Source organism: Prionailurus viverrinus, chromosome A3 (assembly GCF_022837055.1).
Source record: "Prionailurus viverrinus isolate Anna chromosome A3, UM_Priviv_1.0, whole genome shotgun sequence".
Classification (NCBI taxonomy): domain Eukaryota; kingdom Metazoa; phylum Chordata; class Mammalia; order Carnivora; family Felidae; genus Prionailurus; species Prionailurus viverrinus.
This window is the reverse complement of record NC_062563.1, coordinates 65,832,089-65,859,355: the sequence shown is the minus strand read 5'-3', so window position 1 is coordinate 65,859,355 and position 27,267 is coordinate 65,832,089. Positions and strand designations below refer to the sequence as shown.

General features: G+C 46.1%; 1 protein-coding gene across 6 annotated transcripts in view; it reads right to left on the bottom strand.

Moving 5' to 3' along the window:
* The window catches only part of PRKCE (protein kinase C epsilon), a 498,780-nt gene that overhangs the window by 296,311 nt on the left and 175,202 nt on the right, over window positions 1–27,267 (bottom strand). For 3 of the 6 annotated variants that reach the window (XM_047852658.1, XM_047852662.1, XM_047852659.1), the window contains exon 2: window positions 17,055–17,118. In XM_047852658.1, the coding sequence (XP_047708614.1) occupies window positions 17,055–17,118 (64 nt within the window). Of the gene's footprint in view, window positions 1–4,054; window positions 5,310–17,054; window positions 17,119–19,672; window positions 19,806–21,890; window positions 21,929–27,267 lie in introns of those variants that run through there. The other 3 variants (XM_047852664.1, XM_047852663.1, XM_047852660.1) reach the window with 3 other exon arrangements.

Genomic DNA, 27,267 nt, shown 5'->3' with positions numbered 1-27,267 from the left:
CTCCACCTACCCTCCCTGGAAAGAAGAAGGCTGGAGAATACACTGAACAATGCCCTACACAAGTTGGAAAGTTATCTGAACAGGGAACAAATCCTAAATACAGTGTTGGGACGATCGCACCGCTATGGTACCCTGACTGCTACAAATACCACTGGCTCAAACTCACTGCACAAACATTTTTGAGTACCTACTCTGTGCCAGGCACCAATCCAGATTGCCAGGAATGCAATGACAACCCAGCAAGATAATACTTGCCCTCTGCAGCCTATATACTAGAAAAGCAACTAGATAATAAGTGAACAAAATGTCAATAATAATTTCAAAAGGCACCCACTGCAATTTAAAAAAGCAACTCAACAACAAAAAAGATTTCCAGAGAAGATGTTATGGTATAGAAATGAAGGCAGTATGATATATGTGTATGGTGCTTTACTTTCAAAGTGGGTTTTCATGCATAAAAACTCCTCCCGCCATCACTCTCTGTTAGTGAGTAGGGTGGGAATCCGTCAGTATGCTCACTTGATTGAGCAGAAACAGAAGCCCAACCGTGTGAAATGACGTGTTCAAGATCCACACGTTTCACGCCTGGGATCTCTATTTATCAGATGACCACGGAGAGAATGTAAATATCAGCCTCGTATAAACATTAGGGGAAGATATTTGCGACAAATATAACTGCCTCTGAAGCTATAAGACCTAGAAAAAAGCTATGTAAAAGTGTAAAAAGTAATGAACAGCTATCTTTCATGAGTGATCAAAAACCTGTAGATACATGAAAAGATTCTCAATGTCACTAGTAGAGAAATACAAATTAAAACTCCAATGATGCATTACCCACCATACTAGCAGAAATGTAAAAGTCTGATAATACCAACTATGAAGCTATAAAGTGATTGGAAATTGCAAACATATCTGGTGGCAGCAGCAACTGGATGATACTTTGGAAACCAATTTATCATTACCTAGTGAAGTTGAACATACACAAAAATATTGAGCCATCATTTCCACACCTAAATAACTTAAAGAAGTTATAGAAGCTAGTATGCCCCAGAACACAGTATTATCCCTGATAGCAAAAACTTTAAAACAACCCAGATATCCTGAATAGGACAGATAAATGAACTTTAATATATTACTATAATGGAATAAAAATGAATGAACTACAGCCACCCACATCAATATGGATGAATTTCAAAAGCATAACAGTGCATGAACCACAAAAGAATTTATATAGGATGATACCACTTAAAGAAACTTTAAAAAGTAGGTAAAAACAGGGGCACCTGGGTGGCTCAGTCAGTTGAGTGTCTGGCTTCAGCTGGGGTCATGATCTCATGGCTCATGAGTTTGAGCCCCATGTCAGGCTCTGTGCTGATAGCTCAGAACCTGGAGCCTGCTTCAGATTCTGTGTCTCCCTCTCTCTCTACCCCTCCCCTGCTCAGGCTCTGTCTCTCTGTCTCAAAAATAAATAAAAATTTTAAAAAAAATTTTTTTTAAGTTGGTAAAAACAAAACAATGTATTATTTAAGAAAACACACGTAGGAAACAACACACACAATTCAGGACAATAGTTACCTTTGGGGATAAAGGGTGAAGACAAGATCGGCAAAGGGCCACAGAGGGCTACAAAGGCACCAGAAATGTTCTTTTTCTCTATCTGGATCATAGGTACATATGACCCATGATATATAATATGATATAATTTCCGAATAAAAATAGTGGGAAGAGAGTAAGGGAGACAGAGAGTAAGGCTGATTTAAATTTAAATCTGTCTCGGGGCGCCTGGGTGGCGCAGTCGGTTGAGCGTCCGACTTCAGCCAGGTCACGATCTCGCAGTCCGTGAGTTCGAGCCCCGCGTCAGGCTCTGGGCTGATGGCTCGGAGCCTGGAGCCTGTTTCCGATTCTGTGTCTCCCTCTCTCTCTTCCCCTCCCCGGTTCATGCTCTGTCTCTCTCTGTCCCAAAAATAAAATAAAATGTTGAAAAAAAAAAAAATTTAAATTTAAATCTGTCTCAAAGGACAGATTGATTCAAGGGAAACAGATCACAAGAGGGTATTTTTGCCTCCAGTCAAACCAAGAAATTATCATTTTTCATTTTCTAAGGCAAGAAAGCCTGGTGAGGGCCTCAGGCAGCATGGAAGGAAATGCTCAGTCGAAAGTACCCTGGTTTGATATATGTTTTAAAAAATTAAAAATAAAAACAAAATAGGTCCTTCTGCAGTCCAAGCTAGGTGTTTCTAGCGGGCCTGGCAGTATAGTGGCTACAAAGGCCATAATTACAGCCAGGGAGAGGTCCAGTGGCTAGACGGACATCTGTAATTAGGCAGGTGAAGTCTGCCTTACAGACTCCAGCTGCTTGGCCGACAACCCTGCTGACCCCAAACCCACCTATGACAGGCAGTTCTCGGCTTCCATTCATCTCGCGTCCCGACAACACACATGGACGCTGGCCATCAGCCGGCAATCGCGTTCCACAGTGGTGTCCTCTGTCTGCCAAGCCACTGTGCCACCTTCACGCCTTCGCCGTATTTACCTGGACAGCAGCCACTCACTAATTCACGCAACAAACATTTCCTAAGTATGCCCAGACCCTGGCACCGTATGAGGCCATGAAGGTAGAGCAGAGACCAAAACAGACATGGTCTCTGCCTCCATAGGACTTAAGAGTCTAATGAAAGTGATTTTGCAATTATTTTAATATTTTATTGCTTCCTGCCTTTTTTGGTTAAATAAAAATAATAGTAAGAAAAAAATGAGAATATTGGCCTTTGTGATAAGATACATCTTTTCTACTTCGGAGAATAGATTCTAATACAGCAAATCAGCAAAGGGTCCTCAGGGGGCTGCAAAGGCCCCTGGTTAGCCTCGGCTGGACCCTCCCAGCCTGTAAACAGGTCGGCGGGCTGCCCAAATGACCAAGTGGGGAAGGATGCTGGAAATAGGACCAACGATGGTATCTAAACACCGAGACACAATGAGAGCATTTTTATAACATATGTTTGTTCTCTGACATATCTAGAAAAATGCTGCTACAGCCCATGTCAAAAAAAAATTACTGCCTATGCGTTTTTCTAAGAGTTTTATGGCTTTAGGTCTCAACATTTAGGTCTGTAATCCATTTGGAGTTTATTTTTGTGTATGGTGTAAGAAAGGGGTCAAGTTTCTTCTGCATGTAGCTGTCCGGTTTTCCCAATATCATTTATTGAAAAGACTCTTTCCCCCACGACCTTTGTCATAGATTAGTTGGCCATAAAAATGTGAGTTTATGTAAGGGCTCTCTATTCTGTTCCGTTGATTTACGTGTCTGTTTTTGTGCCAGTACCATATTGTTTTGATTACTACAGCTTTGTAATATATCTTGAAATCTGGGATTGTGATACCTCCAGCTTTGTTGTTCTTTCTCTAGATTGCTTTGGCTACTCAGGGTCTGCTGTGGTTTCACACAAATTTTAGGATTATTTGTTCTGGTTCTGTGAAAAATGCTGTTGGTATCTGATAGAGATTGCACTTAACCTGCAGATTACTTTGGGTAGTGTGGACATTTTTTTTTTTTAATGTTTATTTATTTTTGAGAGAAAGAGAGAGACAGAGACAAATCAGGGAGGGGCAGAGAGGGAGGGATACAGAGAATCTGAAGCAGACTCCAGGCTCTGAGCTGTCAGCACAGAGCCCGACACAGGGCTCGAACTCATGAACCTCAAGATCATGATCTGAGTGGAAGTCAGACTCTCAACCAACTGAGCCACCCAGGTGCCCCGGTAGTGTGGACATTTTAACCATATTAATTCTTCCAATCCACGAGCATGGAATATCTTTCCGTTTGTTTGTGTTGTGTTCAATTTCTCTCATCAGTGTTTACAGTGTTCAGAGTACAGAGCTTTCATTTCCTTGGTTAAGTTTATTCCTAGGTATTTTATTCTTTTTGGTGCAACAGTAAATATTTTAGCTCTCTGGAATGTAATCTCCCATTACAACATTAACTCAGTTATTCAAACTTTCACTCTTTTGACCTTCAGACACCTTTTTAGAAGTGTGTACAAATTTAGGGACCTACCTACAAACCTAACTGTTGGTCCTCTGAGCATGAGGAAATTCAAGAAATGCTTAGGATTTCATCTTTCTATAAGGATTGGTCTTTCTTTTCTTTTCTTCTTTTTCTTTTCTTTTCTCTTCTTTTCTTTCCTTCTTTCTTTCTTCCTTCCTTTCTCTTTCTTTCTTTCTTTCTTTCTTTCGTTCGTTCGTTCTTTTTAAATAAAAGAAGAGTTAGATATTCAATGAGCATCATGAACTTAAACCAGCAAACACATGAAAGTTCTGGAGGTAAAATTTCAAGCATTTAACAAAACGTAGGTCACCATTAAGGGGAGACGGGCCAACCTGCCTTCCTGGTGCCCCACCTCATATGGGCAATAAATTCTTAATTGTAATCTTTATGCCAATACATCACCCATAGTGAGAAGCTATCTATTCAAAATCAAACCATTTCTCAGGGCAAGAAGCTGAGTAAAGTCTTCTCAAAGGAACTTCCATTCTTCCTACTTTTATAGCTCCTAGGCTTCTTAAGTCTGAGGAGAAACTCCTTACCCCCCAGCACACATGAACTGATGCTGCTTCCCCTACATCAGGAGCCTTGGTTGCCATCCTTCTCTCCCCTGGGTGATCTCTTCCCAGATGCACACCAAGGGACCACTCTTTCAGTGATCTCTGTGTACATACCCGCAAGAACGAGAACTAAGGAGCGAATACTGGTGTTACAAGAGATTTTCCATTTACAAAAAGTATTCATAACAGGGGTGGACACAGTTTGGGGTCCGTTCCAATAGAGATCTTCCCTAGTTCTCTGGAAACAAGATGCACATTGTAACATTTCCATTTTTGCCTAAATTTTCAAGAAATATAACTATTCTGTAAATAGATGCTGAAACCCAACTTATTCCGTGTCCCCATTATCCCATACTCTCTTGTTCTCTCTGTTTTTACAATGAGGACCTTGGATTTTTTTTTTAAATAAAATAAAGTAGCCCTATGATTCTCCATTTGTATATACTTAAGGAAATTATGTTACAAATATTCAGATCTCACAAAAGACCATTAGGAGATTGATTTTTCTATAATATTTTAAAATGCTCATTCAGCCTCTGAATACCTCCAGTGACGGAGAGCTCCCTGCTTACTGGTCAAATGTGTTTAAATGCTGGAGAGCTCTGTCTACTAGAGGCATTTTCTATACACTAAACCAAGCTTAAAGCTGCCTCCCTGTACCCCTACCACTCTGGTCCTAGAACTGCCCCTAAGGGGTCATGAGATAAACTCTCCCTCTTTACTTAGCCACCTTTTAAGTTCCTCAGACTCCCACCATGTCTCACCCACTGCTAAGGACCCTGTGCTTTGGCCAGGGATAACTGAGTCTGACGTCCCGGTGGTAAGTAGGGATAAGCAGAGTAAGCAGGTAAAGAGGGATTATGAAAGCTTCTCATTGAGCCACACCTGTATTCAGAAAGTCTCCGATCTGACATTCTGGAATCCTGAACATTCACTGAATCACCGCGTCTTAATGCTGTCGATGCAATCCAGTCAAGGGCTGGAAACACTCAATGATTTGTTCACCTTTAACTGGCTGGTTAGTAGCAGGTCCAGGAACCGAATCCAAGCTTCTGATGTCAGTAAAGGGGTTACTCCTATCGCCACTTCACCATAAACTGCTTAAATGCTTAATGCTGAAATTCACTGTAACTAATCAGGGGGCCTTGTGCCCAGCACTAGCCAGGCCCGGCAATAATCAAGGCTCCCATGGACTGAGTCAATGTCTCTATGGTATCCCGTACCACCCTGGGTTTGGGTGGTCTGGTTCCTGGCTGGATGGAGAGGCCCCAAGTACAGAGATGGCCCTTGCTTCCCATCTAGCTTTGTATAGTCCTAACGGTAGGATGGTCTGCAGTGTCATATTGTGAGGCCACCCAGGAGCCTCATGGGTGCTGGGCCAGCTCTTAGCTCTGGGCCCCTTTTACAGAAACCTCTGTCCTCAGATGGCTTGTGGCTTACTGGGGCGGGAGGGCACAACCAGGACTCTCGTTATAGATACAATATAAATGTATGAGTCCACGGTTGTACAGAAAGACACCGAGGAGTGTGGGAGCAAACACAGTGTTGTGAACCAGCAGGTGGGGGTGGGTGGGCTGATGTGGGAAGGCCTCTGGCAGGAGGCAAACTTGAAATCAAATTTTGAGAGAATGGAGAAGTAGCTGAATAAACAGGGAGGGGACAGGGTATTACAATTGGGGACACGGTGTGTGTGGAGGCTCTGAGGAGGCCTCAGAGAGCCCCTAATAAGTGCAAGGTACAGAAAGCTTAAACACGCAGGCCCTCGCTCACCCATGAAGTCCCCAGTGACTATACACTGGAATATGAAATAACTGGCTATCCAAAGCAGAGTCAGTCCAAACACTTGTTTATCTCAATAGTTTCCTTTTAAAGTGGCACTTTCTCCTGTTATTTCATTTAGCCACGCATTCATTTATTCAACAAATAACAATTATGCCCCTCCTGTGTACCCAACATCTCATACAGAACTCCCTCTGTGTTTCCGCATCCATCAAAGGAAGGTGCAACCTGCCTACCTCATCAGAGGAACACATAAAGGTAAGTTCTAGCAAGGGCCCTGGGTAAGCTGCTTTCATCAAAGCCCCAGAAACCGGGAGAAAATTAGCACAGTGGGATCACATTCAAGCACCACTCAATACTTGCAGGTATTTATAGAAAAGCAAACACAAAAACAAAAACTCCAATATCCTGACTGCTTTTTGTTTTCCTCGTGCTCCTCGCTGAAGAACACCAACGCCCTCCACTCTGACCTTCTGCAGACAACTAAAGCCGGGCCTAGAAAGCCAAGGCCGGGGAATTGCTCACCTTCCCTAAGAATATCGAGTGCCTTCTCAGCCCCTTTCCCAGAAGAAAGGAGAAGAGGGATGGAAAAGGATTGAAAGGTATTGACTTTGAGACAGGATGTAGATTTCCCTCTCAATTTCCAGCGAAATAGAAACTGATGCCTTCTCAGCATGCTGCAAGGACACCATCAAAGCTCTAGTAGTGTCCTGCTTCTCAGAGTGTTGTCCTGAGGATCCCCAGCACCTTAATCGCCCTGGGGTGGGGGTGGGGGGCTGCTGAGAAATGCAGCATCTCAGACCCTGTCCGAGGCCCACTGAGTCAGGATCTGCATTTCCTCAGGATCCCAGGTGATTCACACTCTTCAACTTTTTATTTTTTATTATTATTATTTTTTAACATTTATTTATTTTTGAGACAGAGACAGAGCATGAACAGGGGAGGAGCAGAGAGAGAGGGAGACACAGAATCTGAAACAGGCTCCAGGCTCTGAGCTGTCAGCACAGAGCCCGACGCGGGGCTCGAACCCACGGACCGTGAGATCATGACCTGAGCCGAAGTCGGTCACTTAACCGACTGAGCCACCCAGGCGCCCCACTCTTCAACTTTTTAAGCCTAATTCTTCTCATATGTAAAATAGGATCAAAGTTACCTGACAGACCCCTGGAGGCTTCAATAAAATGATTTCTATACGGAGATTTGGCCTAAAATTTTGTACTCACCACTTGCCCCCTTTCAGGTGCCTGGCTGTGTGTAAATTCTTGGTTTTGATTCAAACCACGGAGGCAGAAGGTGCCCTTAGTCCCCATCACCCTGCAGGTATGGAGGAGGCCCCTGAGGCCTAAAGAGAGCCTGTGACTTCTGGATGACAAGCCCTAGCCTGGGGGCACCTGGAGGGCAGGGCCTCGTCTTTCTCGCCTTTGATTCTCCAGCTCTCAGCATGGCACACAGCCCACAACAGGTTCTCAGATGATGTTTGTTCAGTCAATTGGTAAAGCCAGTAATTAACTAGTGCGGCAGGAACTACAATGCAGATGTCTAAGGAATCCTGGTCCCAATAACACCTAGACATACCTTGAAGGGAATTTAACTTCCCCTGACAACTCCAGGAGAATTCACACCTGGCAAACTGTAGCGGTCACAGGTTCCTGTTGGAGAGAACATCTCTGTTTGAAATAAACATGACCGTTATTTTCAATGTCGGGAAACAGGCAAACTTGAGGGTCTGGAGAGGGGGAGTAACTCACCCACTGGCAGCCAGCTGGCCCTTCCTGGCTGGACAGGAGGTACCCCAGCTGGTGAAGCCACTTGGTCTGTGGACATGACCAAGCTTGGGACCAGTACCAGCTGCCACTAAATGCTGGAGAGTGCTGTTTGGTGCTAGAGAAGATGCCACCATGAGATTGTGCATCCAGGGGGGCGGGCCTTTCAGCAGCCTCAGGGCTAAGCACCCAGAGGCAAGGTGCTCCGTGGAGTGAACGTCTGCCCACATCACTGGTTCATCACCCACTCTGGCCCACCTGCTTTTCCACACTGGGGCACTCGGTCCTTGGTGACAGGCACAGTCTGGGGGATCCCTACATATCCTACATTTCAGCACATCCCATTACAAATCAGAGGTGTCTGTGGAGTAATGCAGAGCATTAAGAAGGGCATTATCCTTAGAGTCTCTGGATATGATGGGTCATCCCTCTCTGCAGGGTCTTCTGGAACTTGTCGTAGCCTCTGGCCATGGACAAGTTGCTGTGTCTCTGTGTATGGCAATGGTTGTATTTCCATCTATTTTTTTTTTAAGCTTCTAAGTGATTGTTTTAAAAGCTAATACACATACATGGGAAAGAAAAACAAGATTACAGGTATTGACAGGAAAGTCAATTTACCCTTTCCCCTCCCCAGAGGCAGCTGTTGTTCCCAGTGTGTTAGGTATCCTTGCAGAGACAGCCTACACACACACAAGCATAGCCACTAAAGTGTAAGGCCCATGCGGCTTTGTATTGTTTATAGGGTTCACTTCTGGGCCCCTAGCACTCACAAGTGTAACTGGTACAGTTGCCCAATAGCTAGAAGTTGAATGAATGAATGTATAAATCAGATATATTCCTGCAAAGTTCAAATGTAGGTATATCAAAGTCTTTGTCCACCTTTCTTTTACCTTCTGATTGGACAGCGGCTCTGTTTCTTCAACCAAGGAAAACTTGCCTTTTGGGTTTGCCATGAAGAGCTGATGGGAGGCTATGGACCTGTAATCTTGTTTTTCTTTCCCATGTATGTGTGTTAGCTTTTAAAATAATCACTTAGAAGCTTAAAAAAAAATAGATGGAAATACAACATTGCCATATACAGAGACATAGCAACTTGTCCATGGCCAGAGGCTACAACAAGTTCCATCACTGACGGACTGCCTCCTCCAGGGTGAGCCCTCAAGTTGAAAGGAGTCTCTTCGGTGGTCCCACAGCATGCTGTTCTGCCAGCCGCTACACAATAGCTAAAACATGTCTATCGCCTGCCTCCTTCTGCAGGAGTATAGATACCTGAGAGCAGGGGCCAAGTTCATTAGCTCTACTCCCAGAGCCTAGCATATCTTAAGTAAACAAATACATGATGTTTCCAATTAGTGATGGAAACTAAGGACGAAGGGGAGACAGAAGAGGTGATTCAGAGACATTCATTCTCATCTACGTGTGTGTGGACAAATGCACAGACTTCCCAGTCACCCCAGCTCACACCAGCTCACAACCCCCCCCACCCCAGCTCACACCAAAAGTCTATAAAGAGGAGGAAGATAAAAGCCCCTGTGTTAGCAACTTGAAAAAGATGGTGAAGCACTTGATTGTGAAAATGTGAATGTTTCAACAAAGCTAGGTAATAAGGAAAATCAATAAAACTGTCAGCACTGGCCAATTTCAACTGGATAAAAGAATAAAGTAGTTGATCCTGAAAGACAGCTCTCTAAATTAGGTTAGATGAATGGAAATACTCTCTTGTTTTAAGCCAAATCATGAGGACATAAACAACAGTCAATGATTAAATTATAGGCCGCTTTGACCCAGTGTGAACTAAGCTGCAAACATGAATTTCCCAAAACAATCTTCTTTATAAGACACAGAAATGATGCATAGCAAGACAACAGAGACAGAATTAGAGGCCATGCCAGGAAACACGGGGCTCACTTCTTGACTAAAGATCTATTATAAATCTGCCCTTTCTAGAAGCTGCTTTCTTCAACATAACTATTCCTTCTTCAATTACTTCATTAGTGAAATAGGCACAAAAGTCAATAGAAAATACACATCTATACTCCATAATGGCACAGGGGAAGGAGGCTTTGGTAGTGATACGAAAGAGCTCTGCTCTTTCAACACTCAGGATTCAATTCTGTTTTTCATCTGCTAATGGGTGGCATTTGGTCTTGTTAACTGTGGATGACTCATTTCAGAGGAAGTGCTTTGCATCTAGAGCCTATTTGGAAGGAAATGAGGGTTTCTTGGTTTATTTCTCATCAAGCATTTTAGCACTGTCTCTTTGGGACATAATAAACCCCTTGATGGGGGTAAGGTGCTCTGTTTTCTCCCCTTGGTTCACTGCTGACTGCCACCCCCCACCCCCCCCAATGTCTGGTGCATATGGTCATTTCTAGGAACAGGCATTTATTTCATCAGAAAATAGAGCCAAAAACCTGGAGACTAAGGGCTCTGTGTCCTGGGTATCAGTGGTAAGTACTTATGCCGGGGGCGGGGAGACGTGGGATACACACTGCAAGATCAATGTTTTTGCACATCTGGACTTTATTTTCACTCTTATCAAGTCCCGAGGCTGCCTCTGTGCTCCACATGCTACTAGAGAATCTCCCATGCCCATGCACGTCGGGGGAGTCTGCGGGGTGAGCCAGACCACATCCCACTGCCTAAGGCACCTCTTAGGAGGGAGACCTCTCAGCATCTTGGAACTGGAGACTGACTTTGAAATCCCATGTTTGGGAAAGTGAGAGCCTTCTTGCTTCTCAAGCAACGCTTCTCGTTAGAGACTGAGCAGAAGTTGCAAAGAGAAAGACGGAGTGTCAGGGCTTGCTGGGGGGACACAAGCTAGATAGGCTGGCGAGGAGGAGGGTGGTGGAGGTGGTGGAGCACTTACCATAGGACTCCATGTGGTTGCTGAGGGAGAAAAGAGGGGGGTGGGCAGAAAAGATACAAAGGAATGCCTGTACCTGGACTTGATCTTCTAATCCCCTAAGCCCCAAGCTTACAATAAAATGTGCTCTACTCAACATCGCAGACTTGACCAAACCTGACCTAGAACATTCCTCCTCCTTGGGCTCCAAGGTGGGTGAGAGGCCTTGACCATGAAGACACATCTAGAAAGAACTGCCTCCAACCTTCAAACACAGTTTAATCATTTCAGGTATTTCATTTTCTTGTTTGCACTGTATGAGAGTTTCTGTCTACAATACTGATAACTGTCTTTGTTAGGAAGCTCTTAGAGAAAACAATTTGTATCTATTTAATTTATCATATCTATCCAACCTTACCTAAAAATAAAAGCCACAAAGCTGTCTTTGATAGCAATGATATGATGCCCCTGTGCTCAGAATGCCCCCCCCCCCGCCCCGTTTCTTCCCTGTCAACCCAGGCCCACGGATCTTTTCCTTTTCAGCCCAAGCCCTGCCTCTTCTCTGAGGTTGTCCTGCGTTATTCCAGCCCCAATTTGTTCTCTGAGGTTGTCCTGGATTATTCCCGCCCCAATTTCCCATTTGGAGCACTCTTGGTAAAACCCAAGTAAGCATTTCATGTGATACTACCTTGCATTTCTCTCTAGTACTTTTGTCCTACAAGTGAGTCCTGGATTCCTAAATGAGCTGTACACTTCCTTGAAGGCAAGGCCTTCTTGGGTCTTGTGAAGGCCATCTCTTGTTTTCTGCTTACCTCCCACTTCCCATTCTCCAAACCCAGCACGGGGCACCATGCCGGGCACATTTGTTAAAGCGTGCTGGTGACTATCGTTCGTTTGAACTAATGGTTCTTTTTAACTATCTGGTAACTGAAGGCATTGGATTAAATGCTGTAGAATTCTCAGGAACTAGAGCTGAGAGATATTATCCAGATAGAAACTGCCCAGTGGCCGAGGCAGTCTCCAGAAGCCCTCCCCTTCTATTTCAACACGGAGGACAGCACTCTAATGCTGGCCGTGGAAACAGGGTAAGAAAGACAACTAACCTGCTTGGATTTGAATCACGTCTAGTTGCAGACCAAGACTTAGTTAGGAACCCACCTTCCAGAAAGCCTGAGAAGGAGCTAATGGCTCCTGAGCTAGGACTAAAGGAGTTCTCATTTCTAAGAGAGCAGAAAAGAAATCTGCTTATATATGAAAAGGACTCTGGGTCACCTTTGGATTCAAAGCTAAGAATTCTAGCTCCTTATCACTGTAAAAAAAAAAAAAAAAGCTGAAGAAAAAACTAAAACAGAGTGTTGGGGAGGTCTTTGCCACATTGGCACACTCACTACTGAGGCCATGATGTACAGCAGGGCACCGGATTGCAGACTGGGGGTCTAGACCCAACAGGGTGGTACAATCAGACTTTTGGCCTTGGGCGTGGCACTTGACCTCTCAATGGGACTATCTCCCACGTGGAGGTAACACTGTCAGGCACGTGCCCTACACACCTCTACACACATTACCATTTAAGCCAAGCAGGTCTGATCGTGTCTATCTGCCCTTGCAACTTGCAAAAAAGTCCAGAAGAGAGCTGCGAAGATGAGTTAAAGTTCTCAACGATTCCTTCAGAAAAGGTAAGGGATTTGAATGATCAACCTGAAGAGGAGAGATTTAATGACTGTCTTCAAATCCATGAAGGGCTTTTACCCAGAGGCCAGTGAGAGTGTGGGGCCCACATGTGCTCAGTCTGCACTGAGCAGAGAGGGCACACCCAGGCTCCAACAAAGACAAGTTTCTGACATCCAAGGCCAGAGATACAAACAGGATAGAGAACGTCCTTCTAGGAAATGGTTCACTGGGGGGAAGGGTGAGGAAGAAAGAGAAAGACAGAAAATGGGGCAAAACTATGGCAAGGTCTGAACTCTGCAGAAAGCAGTCTGTTAGCCCCAGGCAGATATAGATAGGAGTCTATAAATGGCCTCTTTGTCACCTTGATCTGTTCTTATACCTTTTTAATATGCCCCAGAGTCAGAAACCTGCCTTCAAACTGCTTCCCGGTATACCCTTCCCGCTGTTCCTTCACGGGCTTTGCCCACCTCCCTGCCTGCAGGGCTCCAGGGCCTTAGGACATTTACTGAGCATCACCTATATTCAAGGGCACTGTTCTCATAGCGATCTGACCGTAGTCCCTGCCATACACGGGTTTATCCCCCTTCGCCAGTGAGAAGCTCCAAACCAGTAAGCACTAGAGCCAGGATTTAAGGCCAGGACTGATGGGCTCCTGGGACTGTACTCTGCCTACCCCACCTGCTGGGGCTCCCAGGGAAGAGACTGAATGGTGTCCACAGCATGTGGCTGCAGGAAGAAGGGGACGGCGTGGGTCCTGCTCCCTGCTCTTCTGCTTCTGCAATGCTCAATCACTCCCCTCCGAAACCTGATCGAACTGCATTATTTGCGATGCCTCTGTTACAAAAATCCTTCAAATTATTTAATCTCTCCTGCGTTTTATTGGAGAAGCAGTTTGGCAATCCAAACATATCAGTGAGACCCACTTTTAGTCCTTTCTGTTGTTGTGTAGGTTCTGAAGGACTCTCCGGGGTGAACACTGTATCTGGATGGAAGGCAGGGAAAGGAGAGCTTAGAAATCCCCGGGTCAGACCCTGCTGGCCCCTCTGGGAGCCTGCACATAGTGGTGCATTGTCACATCATTATAAAGAATCGGAGTAATGGACAAATTGCATCACAACAAAGGTAGAAAGGCTAACTAATGTGCACAGCAGGAGACAATACTTTGCACACTTGAGAATAACATTGCTGTTCATGCGTCTGTCACCTGGGCTAATTATGCTCTGATTTAAGTATTTAAGTATCCGGTGAGCCTGTAGTGCTATGTTTACCAGGAAGCCAGGTGGCTATTACTTAGGATAAAAGCAAACACTAAGAGGCACCCGAGACTGGAAGATCCCACGTGAGTATTCTGGAAGGTTCACTACTGGGGATAATGTAGGCAAAGTGCCTGGTGTGGTGCCTATCCAATAGAGCCCATTTCCTTCAGCTCCTTCAACCTGCTACAGATATTAGCCAGTCCTCAACTTTGAGCTCTGATAGCTATTCACATGAGACCAGAGATCAAAACTGCATGACCGGAAATGGCCTTCACTGTCATCGTGCCTGACCCCTTACATCTGGGGTTAGGGTGCCTGGTTTAGCTAAAGCACACACCAGTCAAATCCCATTATGGTGAGCTGCACAGGACATGCAAGCAGTGGAATTTTATTAGACAGCTAGAAATCACATTAGCTCCAGCTCTGGCAGACACAAACGTCCAGGCGTTCTACAGTGTGTTAGCAAGAAAAAGAAACCTTTGGCACATCCTGGGTTCGCAGCCTCATCCCACACCTTTCCACACAGCCTCATCCCACACCTCTCCCTGGGCTCTTTGCTGTTTGCCTGTGTTGTAAAATGTATGTGATCGCTATGAACATAGGTATTTTTGTCCACTGATGGGACTGGAGCACTTGAGACAGGCGAGCTGAAGGGATGCCGGACGGCAGAATAACAGAGTGAACTTGTCAGCCCCGCTTCATTGCAACTCTCTTTGCATGCTTTTGTAGAATACAGTGAGGTGCTTTCACTAAAGAAAGGGACTTAGATAAGAATCTGTGAACATCCACAGTCCAGCTGGGACAACCATGTTTTGCACTGGACCCCTTCTCATGCAGTCTAGGTAACACATGTTGTGGCTACCCAACCTTTGCTCCTCTCCTCGCCCCACCCCCCCCCCCAACCCCTTCCCAAAACCTCTGGAGCAGGAGATCTTCAAAGTCTCAACGGTATGATGGGCGAACAGATGTACAGAACGCAAACGGAGCACAACAAGGTCAGCTCCTACAAAGAGGTTGCTGGAACTCTTTCCCGCCATCCAGAGAAAGACTCCCAAATCCGGGAACAGTGAGAAAAAAAAAGGGGAGGGGGGCAAAAAAAGTTTTCCTTTTCTTCAGAGCAACACATGCTAGCACTTTACAGAGTCTGGCATGTGTCAGCATTTCTGAAGTAAACTCTATTTTCTTAAGATGAAAGAGATAAAAAAAAAAATACACTCCGAATTCAGCCCAATGAAAATTGCTTTGGCCATTCACATGCAATAAGCCACAGAAGCAAGGAGGAAAAAAATCAATTGCTTCTGATTTATTTACTCATTCATTCGTTCCCTATCCTTTCTGTCTAACATAAAAAAGGGGGTCTTCCATAATTTCACAAGTGTTTCATCTTTTCAAAGCAAAAAAATAATAATAATAACCTAAGCCCTCCGATCGGTTACCCAGCATTTTGGCACAGGAAAGGTATATTTTGTTAATTTTCCTAGTTTTCCTATGACATATAGATTATGCAAGGAAAGGGGGAATTGATTTTGCTCATCAAAATTTTCGCCGGGATCTACAATCAGGAGGCCACTGTAATACTTTTAGGTCTGCTGAATTTGGGATCACACGCTACGTGAAAAGCAGTGCGAGCTTCCACCCTAATCATTGCTTTATTTCTTAATCTGGGTGGTGGGTACACTGGTGCTCATTTTATTATTCTTCAGGCCCTTTGGCACATCTTAAATATTTCACACGAAACATTGCTAAATCCCTGAATCTTCTACAACAGATTCTATTCTGGGCTGCTCAGAGCCGAGGGTAGAGAAGGAAAGCTGGAAACGCCAAAATGTAATTGCAGTAAAGAGAAGAAAATGTACGAGACCAATTTTGGAAGGCTGTTTAAAGTTTTAAACCTATGCCAAATAATTGAGATCTATTCAAAGAGGACTGAATTCTATTATAAGCCCCATATACACACAATTATTGAATTATTCTGAACACCTGTTGAAACTGGGTGATAAATTAGCCAAATGAAAACCATCAGGCACAACTGTCAAGCACATCGTTTGACCCACTCCACTGAGTCTGCGAGCATAATCTCTCCTCCCACTACTGAACTGCAAACTAGAGCTCATCCCTAAAGCAAGGAGACCATGTGGCGTTGTGACTTTGTGCTTGCAATCTCCAGCATTCCGGAGAGATGCTATTAAAGACCCCGGTCTTCCAGACAGGTCTACAGGAGCTGACTGTCTTTCCCTAAAGACTGCCACAGTCCCTGAGTTCCATTATTTTCTCATCGCCAGGAGGAACGAGCCTTGGCCTTCCCATCCATCTCTCTGCCATGACATTGAAGCCAACTGTTCTGTCCTCCTGCGCATAGAGAGAGGAGAGGAAAGATGGTTCCCAATAAATTCCAGCCCTAGTTCCCAGCCTCCCTGGGGCCTACATCTGCCACCATCTCCCTGTTCTGTGTGGACAAGGTTTTATTGTCCAGTCTTCCCTTCCACTCTGATTGCTCAGTCCTCGCCACCCGGCAAGCCTTTAAAGGTAGTAAATGTGCCAAGACAGGACGGACAGAAGAGGGTGTATGGAGAAAGAAAGAAGGAAAATCCAACCATCAGAGAACGTCTACACCCTATTTCATCATCCAGTGGGGAGCAGACATTCCCTTACCCCATTATTTCTCTCTATAAGCAGGGCTTCTGCCTGCGTGGGGAACTGTAAAAAGAAGTAACACTTCTATAAAAGCTCGAAAAAAATAAGATTCTGAAATTTGACACCTTATTTGTTTCATTTCAGAATACCGTTAGACCAACTGGTTTTACTTCCTTCCCCCCACACTCACACACACCCCACGCGAGCCTCCGGGGAGAGGCTGCCGCTCTACTGAAGCCTGCCTTGTGCACCAGCGTGCAGGGACGCCTGCTTTGTTGGCCTTACTTGGTAAGTCAAAAATCTTCCCTCTGCTCCACCAAAGCTAACAGATGGCTGGTCCCTTTTGGTACACAGGCGTAAGCATCTTCAAAATAACCTTTTCCTTTGAAGGGTGCCAATTAATTAAATGTCACTGTAATACGTCCCAGCCACAGAGGGGAGGGAGACAACGTTAGACAAAGGGTCAATGGAAGAGAACAATGAGGAGAGATCACATCCTCCTACCTTCACCCGACGACCCCGACAGATCAATGATCACATACACTCTTCCTTCTGGCTCCAGATCAATCTGCAATTAAGAAAATCATAGTGACTCTGTTAATGCATTGTGGGAAACAGCTGGAGAGTTCCATGACTTTTCCACCCCGAACTGCTAAAACCTAGGGTCACAGCTCCGTTCAACTCGTCAACCTGTAGCGTGCCAAGTGCGGGGCGAATCAGGAATGCAGGAGAATCGGCATTTGTGGAACGTCAGCTGTGTCCCGGATGCAGCACGAGGAAGTCTGATACAGACCCAACAGGTAATGTCATCCCAGTGGTTCTCAACTGGAAGTGATCTTGCTGCACAAGAGAAACTTGGCACAGGGGACGCTTGACACAGGGAAGCTTTTTGGGACACAAAAATTATCTGGGGATGTTTTTCATGGTCATGTCTGGAAAGGGAGGGCTGCCAGTGGCATCTAATGGGTGGGAGCAAGGGATCGTGCTAAGTATCCTACAGCGGACAGATGGTACCCACGACGAAGCATTATCCAGTCCCAGATGCCAATAGTGTCAAAGTTGAGAAACCCCGGGTTACGCCATTTCACAGAGAAGGAAGCTGAGATCAGCGTTTTAGCGAAAGTGGCAAGGCTGAGATTCAGTGGCAAGACCGTCTAGAGAAAGCCGTGTTCTCTGTGCTACACAAACTGCTCACAGGGGAGGAAAGAAAAGCATAAGATGCCATTCACACTCTGAAGGTGTTTACACTCTCATCGGGGAGTTAAAAAACGGAGAACAATGCTGAACCCGGCTTGGTGATGAGCGACAGAGGATAACCGGTTAAGTATCTGGCAGGTTGGAAATCAGTGTTGAAGAGCAGTCTGGGAAGACGTCATGAAGACAAGAAAGGGGAGTCATTCAAGGTGGAAGAACCGAGACAGCAGAAGCAAAGGCTGGGAGTGTACGTGGTGCCCATGCAACACTGGAGGGCCTGAGTGCTCGAGCTGCGTGTTGATACGTGTGTTTTGCAAACCCCAGATTCTACCCCGGTTGTAAAGAGTGAGCCAATACTGCTACATTCTTACCATCGGCCTTCTCCACCCACCCTCACTTCCTCCCTGCCCATCTCCAAATCCAGCTAGCTGCTTCTATATAGAACCAGGCTGACAAGTCAAGGCAGAACGCCTGGGCCTCTTCCACCTGACATCTTTGCAAGGTCTGAACTGTCCTTACAGAAACTGTGTTCTCCGTGAGAGAGGAGTAACTCTGGAAACCCTGGATCACCAAGTACCCCCGGTGGCCTGTCCTCGCCTCCGCAATTCCATCTGTCTGCACAGAGCTTTAATTGGCTCGTATGTCCGTGCCAGGCCCGTCTCCCCAGCAAGCTGTGAAATTCTTGAGGGCAGGAACCACTACCCCTCCTTTTCTGTTTCACTGTCTCCAGCAAAGAGCAGAGACACACATTCATCAAGCACCACTTAGAAAGGATCAGTCTGGTGAACACCTCCTTCTCATTCAAGGCTGAGGTCAATTATCCCCTCCTCTCTGAAGCCTTTCCAGATATTCCCAGTCAGAATTGATCACCCCTTCATTTGTGCCCCGACGAGACACATGCACATCTGACCTACGGTTCCTGTAACACATTGTCCATATGTCCATCTCCTCGGCTAGGCAGAGAGTATGAGAATTACATGTATATATCTAGCGCCCACCTCACTGTCCATTAGTCAGGAGACACCCAATAACGCTTCGTGGAGGGGGAAAGACTTAATGTTCAGAACTCTGAGAGCCTATTCTGGGGTCATTTGCCCCTGCAAGCCCCACCTCCAGGAAGGTAGGTAGGCATGTGATCTGTACTAACGCGACATTCAAATGAAGTAGCAGGGGAAGAAGAGGTGGCTTTCCCACGATCACTATGTACTCCCTGTGAGGTGAAAAAAATTCACCTTGGACTGATATTCTCCAGGTCCCTCCCCCAGCACCTCACGCCCTTCACAGTACAGGTTTCCCGAGACATGCGTGAGCCCTAGTTTCTTTGTGGACTCAGTCTTTTTTTTTTTTTCTAATTTTTTTTCTCAATGTTTATTTTCGAGAGAGAGAGAGAGAGAGAGAGAGAGAGAGAAAGAGAGAGACAGCATACCAGAGTGAGCGGGGGAGGGGCAGAGAGAGAGGGAAGATCCAAAGCCGGTTCTGTGCTGACAGCAGAGAGCCTGCCTGCCTGCTGCGGGGCTTGAACTCACGAACCGTGAGATCATGACCTGAGCTGAAGTTGGACACTTAACCAACTGAGCCACGCAGGCACCACCCCTCCCCAGACTCAGTCTATAGTGGTTGAGTGTTCAAGGTTTCTCTCAAAATTTCAGTTCCACTGGGGCACCTGGGTGGCTCAATCAGTTCAGCATCCAACTCTTGATTTTGGCTCAGGTCATGATCTCACAGTTCATGGGTTCAAGACCCACTCTGGGCTCTACACTAACAATATGGAAGCTGCTTAAGATTCTCTCTCTCTCTCTCTCTCTCTCTCTCTCTCTCTCTGCCCTCCCCCGCTTATGTTCTCTCTCAAAATAAATAAACGTTAAAAAAGAAAAAATCCAGGTCCACCAAGAGAAGTCTCCAGTGGTTGCCCCACAGGGGCCGCTCACCTGAGTTTGGGATCTGGAGATTGGGATCCAGATGGAAACCCAATAACAGAGTGGTGATGCCAGGGGATGACTCTCCCCACAGTTTCTGTCCCAAGAATCTGTGATTTTAGGTTTCTGTCTAAAGAAAATGTTTTCTGGCACCCTCACCACTAGGAATCCCCGCCCCGCACACCCCCCCACCCCGCCCCCACACACACTGCCACAAGCATAACCCAGCCCCCACACGAAATTACAAACAGGAAAACCACCAGTCAGCTCCACTGAACAGAGCCAAACCAAAATCCTGTCCCTGCCACAAATATCAGGGGTCCTCTTGTCCAAAAGCATGGAATTTAAATAATGTATGCCTTTCAGAGATTAGATCATCTCTATTAAACCCTGCCAGCTAAATGAAACAATTTCTCATATCCTCCAACTCGGAGGTTTCCCACGACTTCGGACTGCACTGGCAGAATACAATGCTATCTGTGAAAAGCAGGGAGGGAGGCAGAAAAGGAATGAGATGGGCTGCGAGGGCCTATTGGAAGGCAAGCAGCCTGCCTCTCTTTGCAAAGGGCGAGTGAGAACTTGTGGCAAGGCAGGGGACAGGTCATTGACGATAAAATGTATTAGGATATTAACATTCAAGATAGCAATCAGACACCATTTTAGCACCCACTGCTGCCTCAATGCCGATGAACTGCATTTCCAAACAGAAAAATAGAAATTAAGCTATTAAGCATGCCAAAAGCAACAAAGAGCTTTGCAGCCTGGGCAGATGGCCACGGAGGGCTGGCCGGGCCCCAGCCAGCCGAGTGAGGAGGCGCTGAGAACCATGTAGGGAGGTAGGACTTCAACGCAGATGACTGGAGGCTTATCAGGTACAAAACGTGATGGAGTGTGCAGCAACCTCATGGTCAAATTAATTTAATCACAAGTTCTGCTCACAATTACCTGGCCCGGATAATGAAGCAACGAAGGTGCCCAGCCCTGCAAAACCCCTGCAAGCTGTCGATTGCCGTCACCACCAGGCAGCTGGCAGTACATGAAAGGAGGCCTCCTCTCTCCTCCTAGCCATTCCCAGGATTGGTTCTAAGCTCTTTCTCCTGCACTCAGCGTTCCTGCAAATGATCCCAGATGCAACCCTATTTATCAAATCGCCTTGAAACTCCTACCTTTACTTGATGAGTCTTCCCAGCTACCATCACAGAGATAGTATGTCTATGTCTGTTTTCTTTGGACCTCTAGCGCCTTTGGCTACCCCTCCAGCTGAGGCCAGGAGCAAGGCAGTAAAACAGTGGGAAAGACAAACACAGCCTTTGGAGTCAGACCAGGGCTGAATCCCAGCTCAGGCAATTATTTGCCTTCTCTGAGCCGTGGCCTCAGTCTCATCATCTGTGAAATGGGCTGCTGTAAAAATGCCACGAAACACACATAAAGCACTTGGCACCCAGGAGGTACTCGGTACAGGGTGGTTATGTATGAACCTACTGGCTCTCTGGCCTGAAGCAAGCGACTACCTTCTCTGAGCCTCAGAAGGCTTCTTCACGAAACGGAGCTAATAACAGACCCTGTCACATCTGTTAAATGAGATAGCCTGTGTAAAGCACTCAGCACGGTGCCTGGCACAAAATACTCAGTTACCGCTGGTGCTCTTGTTATTAAAAAGCCAAGTCTTCAAATGTGCTGCATAGTCCAATATTCCCTCCACTCGGTCAAGCTGTGCTCCAACAAAAAAGGCATTTTCTTGCCCTAAATTGACATTATTACATGCTATTCCAGGACATCTGACGGCATTACAGAGTTGGGATTATCAAATAAAGCACTGTAGTGAGAGTTTCATGCCCAGCCTGTGGGGAACCCCGGGGCAAAACAGGCTATAGCCTTGGTCACCAGAGGGGTCATGAGGTGCTCATGAGAGAAGGAGAAGGGGAGGGGGACCGTGGAGCTTCCTAGCTCCCCCTATGCCTCAGACACCGTGTGGGTGCTTGATCTGCATTCGTTCCCTCAACCTCCCTTGTGGCCAGCAATACTCCCTACTTTTTGGATGGAAAAACTGGAGCTCAGAGGGCTTTAGGCAGGATTCTGACCACCACCACCCCCACCCCCCCGCCCCCAAGGCTGTCTGGAGAAGACTCTGCCGGAGCTCCTGTCCCAAAACCCCAACCAGCCTGGGAAGCCTTCTCTGACAATCCAGGGCCAGGCCTCTCTTCCCAAGGCCTCCGGCTCTCCCGCTCACCTGCAACTGATGGGCTCCCCAGCCCGGGCAGCTGGCACCCTTCTGGCCTCCCAGAGCTCTTGGGGGCAACAGGCTCTGGGCGTAAACGAGAGCTCCCCTCTTGTGAATGAGGAACAAGGCAATGGGGAAAGAGCCTAAACCATAGAAACCCATGCAAGAGCCACCTCTGAAAAGCACAAAAGTATCACAGGCACTTCTCCAGGTGATGCCCGACTTCACAAATCCTTCATGCACACTATTTCATGTATTCCTCACAATTAACCTGTAAGATAATAAGTACTGCGAGCGCCACTGTATGCGTGAGAAAGCTGAGATTAAGGAAGGCAAGTGGCCAGCACTGCGCGGCTAGGGAGGGAGCTAGGGAGGGATGAGCGCCCCAGAGCTGGACAGCCTGGAGTCCAAGCTCGAAGCCTCAACTCTGGCCTCTCGGCCAACAGGCCTCCCCCACACCTCACCCGTCCAGCGGGAACTCCCACCGATGCCACGGCAATGGGCGGCCTGCTTAGGCAGTATTGCCGTGTGTCACTGTGACCCACAGGTGTCTGCACGCCCGTGTTTTGCGGGGGGGAAGGGGGGGTGGGGCTGGGTGGGTGATCGAGTTCAAGTCAAAGGAGGTAAGAAACTCACTGTCAAGACTCCCCCTAACCACAGGCTCAACTTCCTCCAGAGACCTCTAGATAAACCTTCCCTTGGAACAATCCACAAAGGTCACACGTGCCCAATTTGAGTTTTGCTTCCTTTTCCCTCTGCTGTCAGGCTCTAGGGCCTAGAAAGAAGCCAGAAGTAGGGAGTAGGTCAGAAAAAGGCGAATCCAGGGGCGCTTGGATGGCTCAGTCGGTTAAGCATGTTACTTCAGCTCAGGTCACGACCTCACGGTTCGTGGGTTCAAGCCCTGTGTCGGGTTCTGTGCTGACAGCTCAGAGCCTGGAACCTGCTTCAGCTTCTGTGTCTCCCTCTTTCTCTCTCTGCCCCTCCCCCACTCACACCCTGTCTCTGTCTCTCTCAAAAATAAATAAAACATTAAAAATAAAAAAGAAAAAGATGAATCCAGAAAGGATGAGAAGGAGGAAGGGAGGCTTGCACTGCCTGTGTTGCCCCAATTAAGCCCTAGATAAGAGTCTGTTTCTTTTTCCCTTGGAGGAGGGGAGGGGACTGGAGTGAGAGACGCAGAGGTATAAAGGGAACCATCAAGAGAGAAACTCCAGGGTTCCTTCTCCAAACAGGGGTCCCATTTCCCAAGTCCTACACACCCCTTTTTGCTGGCCATTGTCCCCTGGTGACACCACAGTCATATCACAGTCTCTGGAGGCACCTGGCACAGAAGAGGCACCCTAGACATTGCAGGAGACCTTCAGGCAGCAGGCATCCTCCTCACTTCCGCTTTGGAAAACCCTGAACGATGAGCATGCTGCTGGGCGCCAATGTTAAACCGGCCGCTGATTAAAGATTTCATTTGGGGAGGACGTGGCTACCAGGCCTTACTGGTAGCGTGCACTGTTTGAAAGCACAGAGTGCCCACGTAATTAAATATTTTAAGGCTTCCAATAGCATTTACTTCCCTAAAATAAGGGAGACGAGCGTTGTTTCTCTCTCAAACACTTTCCATGGCAGTGCAAAGATATTATTCGGGCTTTAGTGTATATGCCCGCAGGGCAGAGTCCTGTCTGATTTTAATACATATTGTGCATGTTGGCTCAATGGATGAATGGCCTGACTTTAAAGTGAATCTGCACAACTGAATTATGGAGATGAGTCACTTGGGAAGCCAGCAACCTGGACATAAATGTTCCCAGCAGCTTCATTCATAACAGCTAAATGCTGGCAACAGCCCAAATGGCCAACAACAGGTAAAGGAGTAAGCAAACCATGCTGCATGCATACGATGGAATTTTGCTTGGCAATGAAGAATGGACTACTGATATATGCAACAAAATGTGTCGCTGTGAGAACGAAGCCAAACGTTAAGACAATATATCATGGGCGATTCCACTTATATGATGTCCTAGAACAGGCAAAATCAATCTATAGTGATAAAAAGCATATCTGTGATCTCCCGGAGGTGAAGGTGGGTGGGAGGTGAACATAGAGGCACAGAGGAGCTTTTGGGCATGGGGTTAATTTTTCTGTATCTTTTTCTTTTAATATTTTTTTATGTTTTTATTTACTTTGAGAGAGACAGTGTGTGAGCAGGGCAGGGGTCGAGAGAGAGGGAGACACAGAATCCGAAGCAGGCTCCAGGCTCCGAGCTGTCAGCACAGAGCCCAACACATGGCTTGAACTCACCAACCGCAAGATCATGACCTGAGCCAAAGTCAGATGCTCAACCGACTGAGCCACCCAGGTGCCCCCAGTTTTCTGTATCTTGATTGAGGCGGTGGTTACATGAATGTATACATTTGTCAAACTCCATCAAGCCAAACACTTAAAATGAATGCACTTTACTGTATATAAATTAGACCTCAATGAAGCCATTTTTTAAAAGGGAAAAAAAGAAGCCATCATTTCATTTTGACACAAGGATTCCTCTGCAAGTTTCCTCTAAATAACAAATCATCTTCCCACCCTCAGGGCATTTAAATTTTCATATTCCAGTTTTAAAAATAAAAGGGTTCATTCAGAGTTTTTCAAGAGTACATCTGTCACACAACATAATGTACACCTACCTGTGTAGGCACACACATTCACACATCCACCCACGTGTGCAAAACACACTCACAGGCACAGCCACCTTCTTCTGTCTTGTGTGATCAAAATACAATAATAGCAAGGAACACACATCCAAAATGTAGGTTTAAGAGCCTGCTGACTTATTTAAATCTGTCTGTGTGTGACTGTCTTTCAAGACAATAACACCAGATGCTTTAGAAGATCTTTAAATGACCTTAAGTACCTAAATATCCATGAATAGGGAACTGCTTAAATAAAATAGCATACATCATGTGGTAGATCGCTAGACAAGCCCGAAAAAAAGAATGAAAAGGTTGAAATGTGCTGATCCCTGGGATATATTAAGTGGGCCGGGGTTGGGGGGGGACAAGCAAGGTGCAATGTGTTTATTCTGCTAGGCTACTGTGTGAATAAAATGGGCGTGTATGTGTGTGTATGCCCTCACACACTCTCACACACCCCCTCACACTTGTTCCACATCGATTATCTCCAGAAGTCTTAATCAACAGGAAGCAGGGGTTGCCTTAAGAGATGGAAACGACAGGATTAGGGACCAGAAATCAGGAAAAGGCTTATTCTTCACTAAAGCTCTCTTGAACCCTTTGATTTTTTAAGTCATGTTCTTGGGTTAACTTTTTACATAATTTAAATTTAAAACAATACCTTTTGCCTTAGCTATTTCTAACCTCCAATCCCCCAGAGAGCAGTTTGCTTCAGTTACAAGACACATCTTAACTTTTTACGTTTATTTTTAAGAGAGAGAGAGAGAGACAGAGAGAGAGACAGAGAGAGAGACAGAGAGAGAAAGCATGAGCAGGGGAGGTGCAGAGAGAGAGAGGGAGACACAGAAACCGAAGCAGGCTCCAGGCTCTGAGCTGTCAGCACAGAGCCCGATGCGGGGCTCGACCTCATGAACCGTGAGATCATGACCTGAGCCGAAGTTGGGTGCTTAACTGACTGAGTGGCCCAGGTGCCCCAGCAGACACATCTTAAACGCCCCTAGAAACTGGCTAACAGATTGTTTTCCCATCCCCTGTAGCCAGGTCATGGCAACCAACCCACCAGCAGCCATCATCTCCATGTGGCAGTCCTCCGGGCTGGACTGGAGGTCTGTATCACAGATCCTAAGCTCTTCCAAGGCCACAACTGAAGTCAACTCAAGTTAGCACCTGCTTCCTCTTTTCAACAGGCTCAGAAATAGACCCGGAGAGCTGGCTCCGTGGGATGACAGAGGTGGCTAAAAACAAATAACTCTATGTGTACACAATGCTTTCCTGCACTAAGAAAACATCCAAAGGTGCCAAACCCAGGATCAACAGTGTGCAACGGTTTACAAAGCTTCAGATAGGAACAGTATAGATTTTCTATCTTCCTTCAGGGAAATGGCAGTGCATGATTGTGCATCCCAAGAGGAGATGGTGCATGCAAACAGAAGGAAATGGAGGCACTTACCCTACCCCCAGTGTTGTGAAGTGAAAACTATCCCACTACCAATCTGCAGTTTGCATTTTGCATTTTGCCTTGCAGTGGTCTCTCTCTATGGGTATATTTGTATGTGTGTGTTTTATTCTACATTCCCTATTTGTCACAGAAGGCCAATACATTGTAGTGTCTAAGGCTAGCCCACCTGGGTTCAAATCCTAGCTCTGCCTGTTACAAGCTGTGTGGCCCTTGTTTCAATTTCCTCATCTATGAATTGAGAACATCAGTGGCGCCTGCCTCATGGTGTTGGGAGGTTCAAATGACATGGTGTAGCACTTGGAGCTGTGCCTGGCACACAGCTCACAGCCTATAAATGTAAGGTGTTGGGCCATTATTGTTACTTCCTGCCCAGACTGTGAGCCAAGTATTCCTTTGGGGTGGGAGTGTTCTGCACTTCTTGCTCCAGGGCTGGGCACAAGGCAGGTGAACACTAGAGACTCCAAGTGAAACTGAATGGATCCATGGAGAACAGCTTAGGCAAGCTGAGCTGGAGGAGCTCAGGACTGTGCAACCAGAAAAATTACCTTCAACTTCTCTGTCTCTGTGCTAGGACAACCCAGCAGAACCTTCCACGAATGGCTGCTCAGAAAGATGTTCATTTCTTGACTCCATTCAAAATCCAAGACATGTAATTATTCTCCATCACTTCTGAGCTCCTCGAGAGGGTGTCTGGTTCCTAATAAGAATCACAACCCCAATAAACACCCTTTACTGAGCACTTTACACATGTTATCTGTGTAAGGGAGGCAATGTCCTTATTCTTTCAGGGATGAGAAACTGAGGCTGATAGATTTAAATAACCTGCCCACATTCTCACAGCTTGAAGATGAGAAGCCTGGATTACGGCAGGGCTCTCCAACTCTGGACCCAATGCTCCTGGTTGCATTTTATAAAATTCACATAAGTATGAAATTTAAGAGTCATAAGCCACTTGGAAATCACTTGGTTAAAATAAGCAAAGAAATAGGGCGCCTCGGTGGCTCAGTCAGTTAGGCCTCTGACTTCGGCTCAGGTTGTGATCTCACAGTTTGTGAGTTCAAGCCCTGCGTCAGGCTCTGTGCTGACAGCTCAGAGCCTGGAACCTGCTTCAGATTCCATGTCTCCCTCTCTCTGCTCCTCCTGCACTCATGCTGTCTCTCTCTGTCTCTCAAAAATAAATTAAAACATTAAAAACATTTTTTTAAATAAGCAAAGAAATAGGAATTAAAGGGTAAGAGTTTTTTTAAGT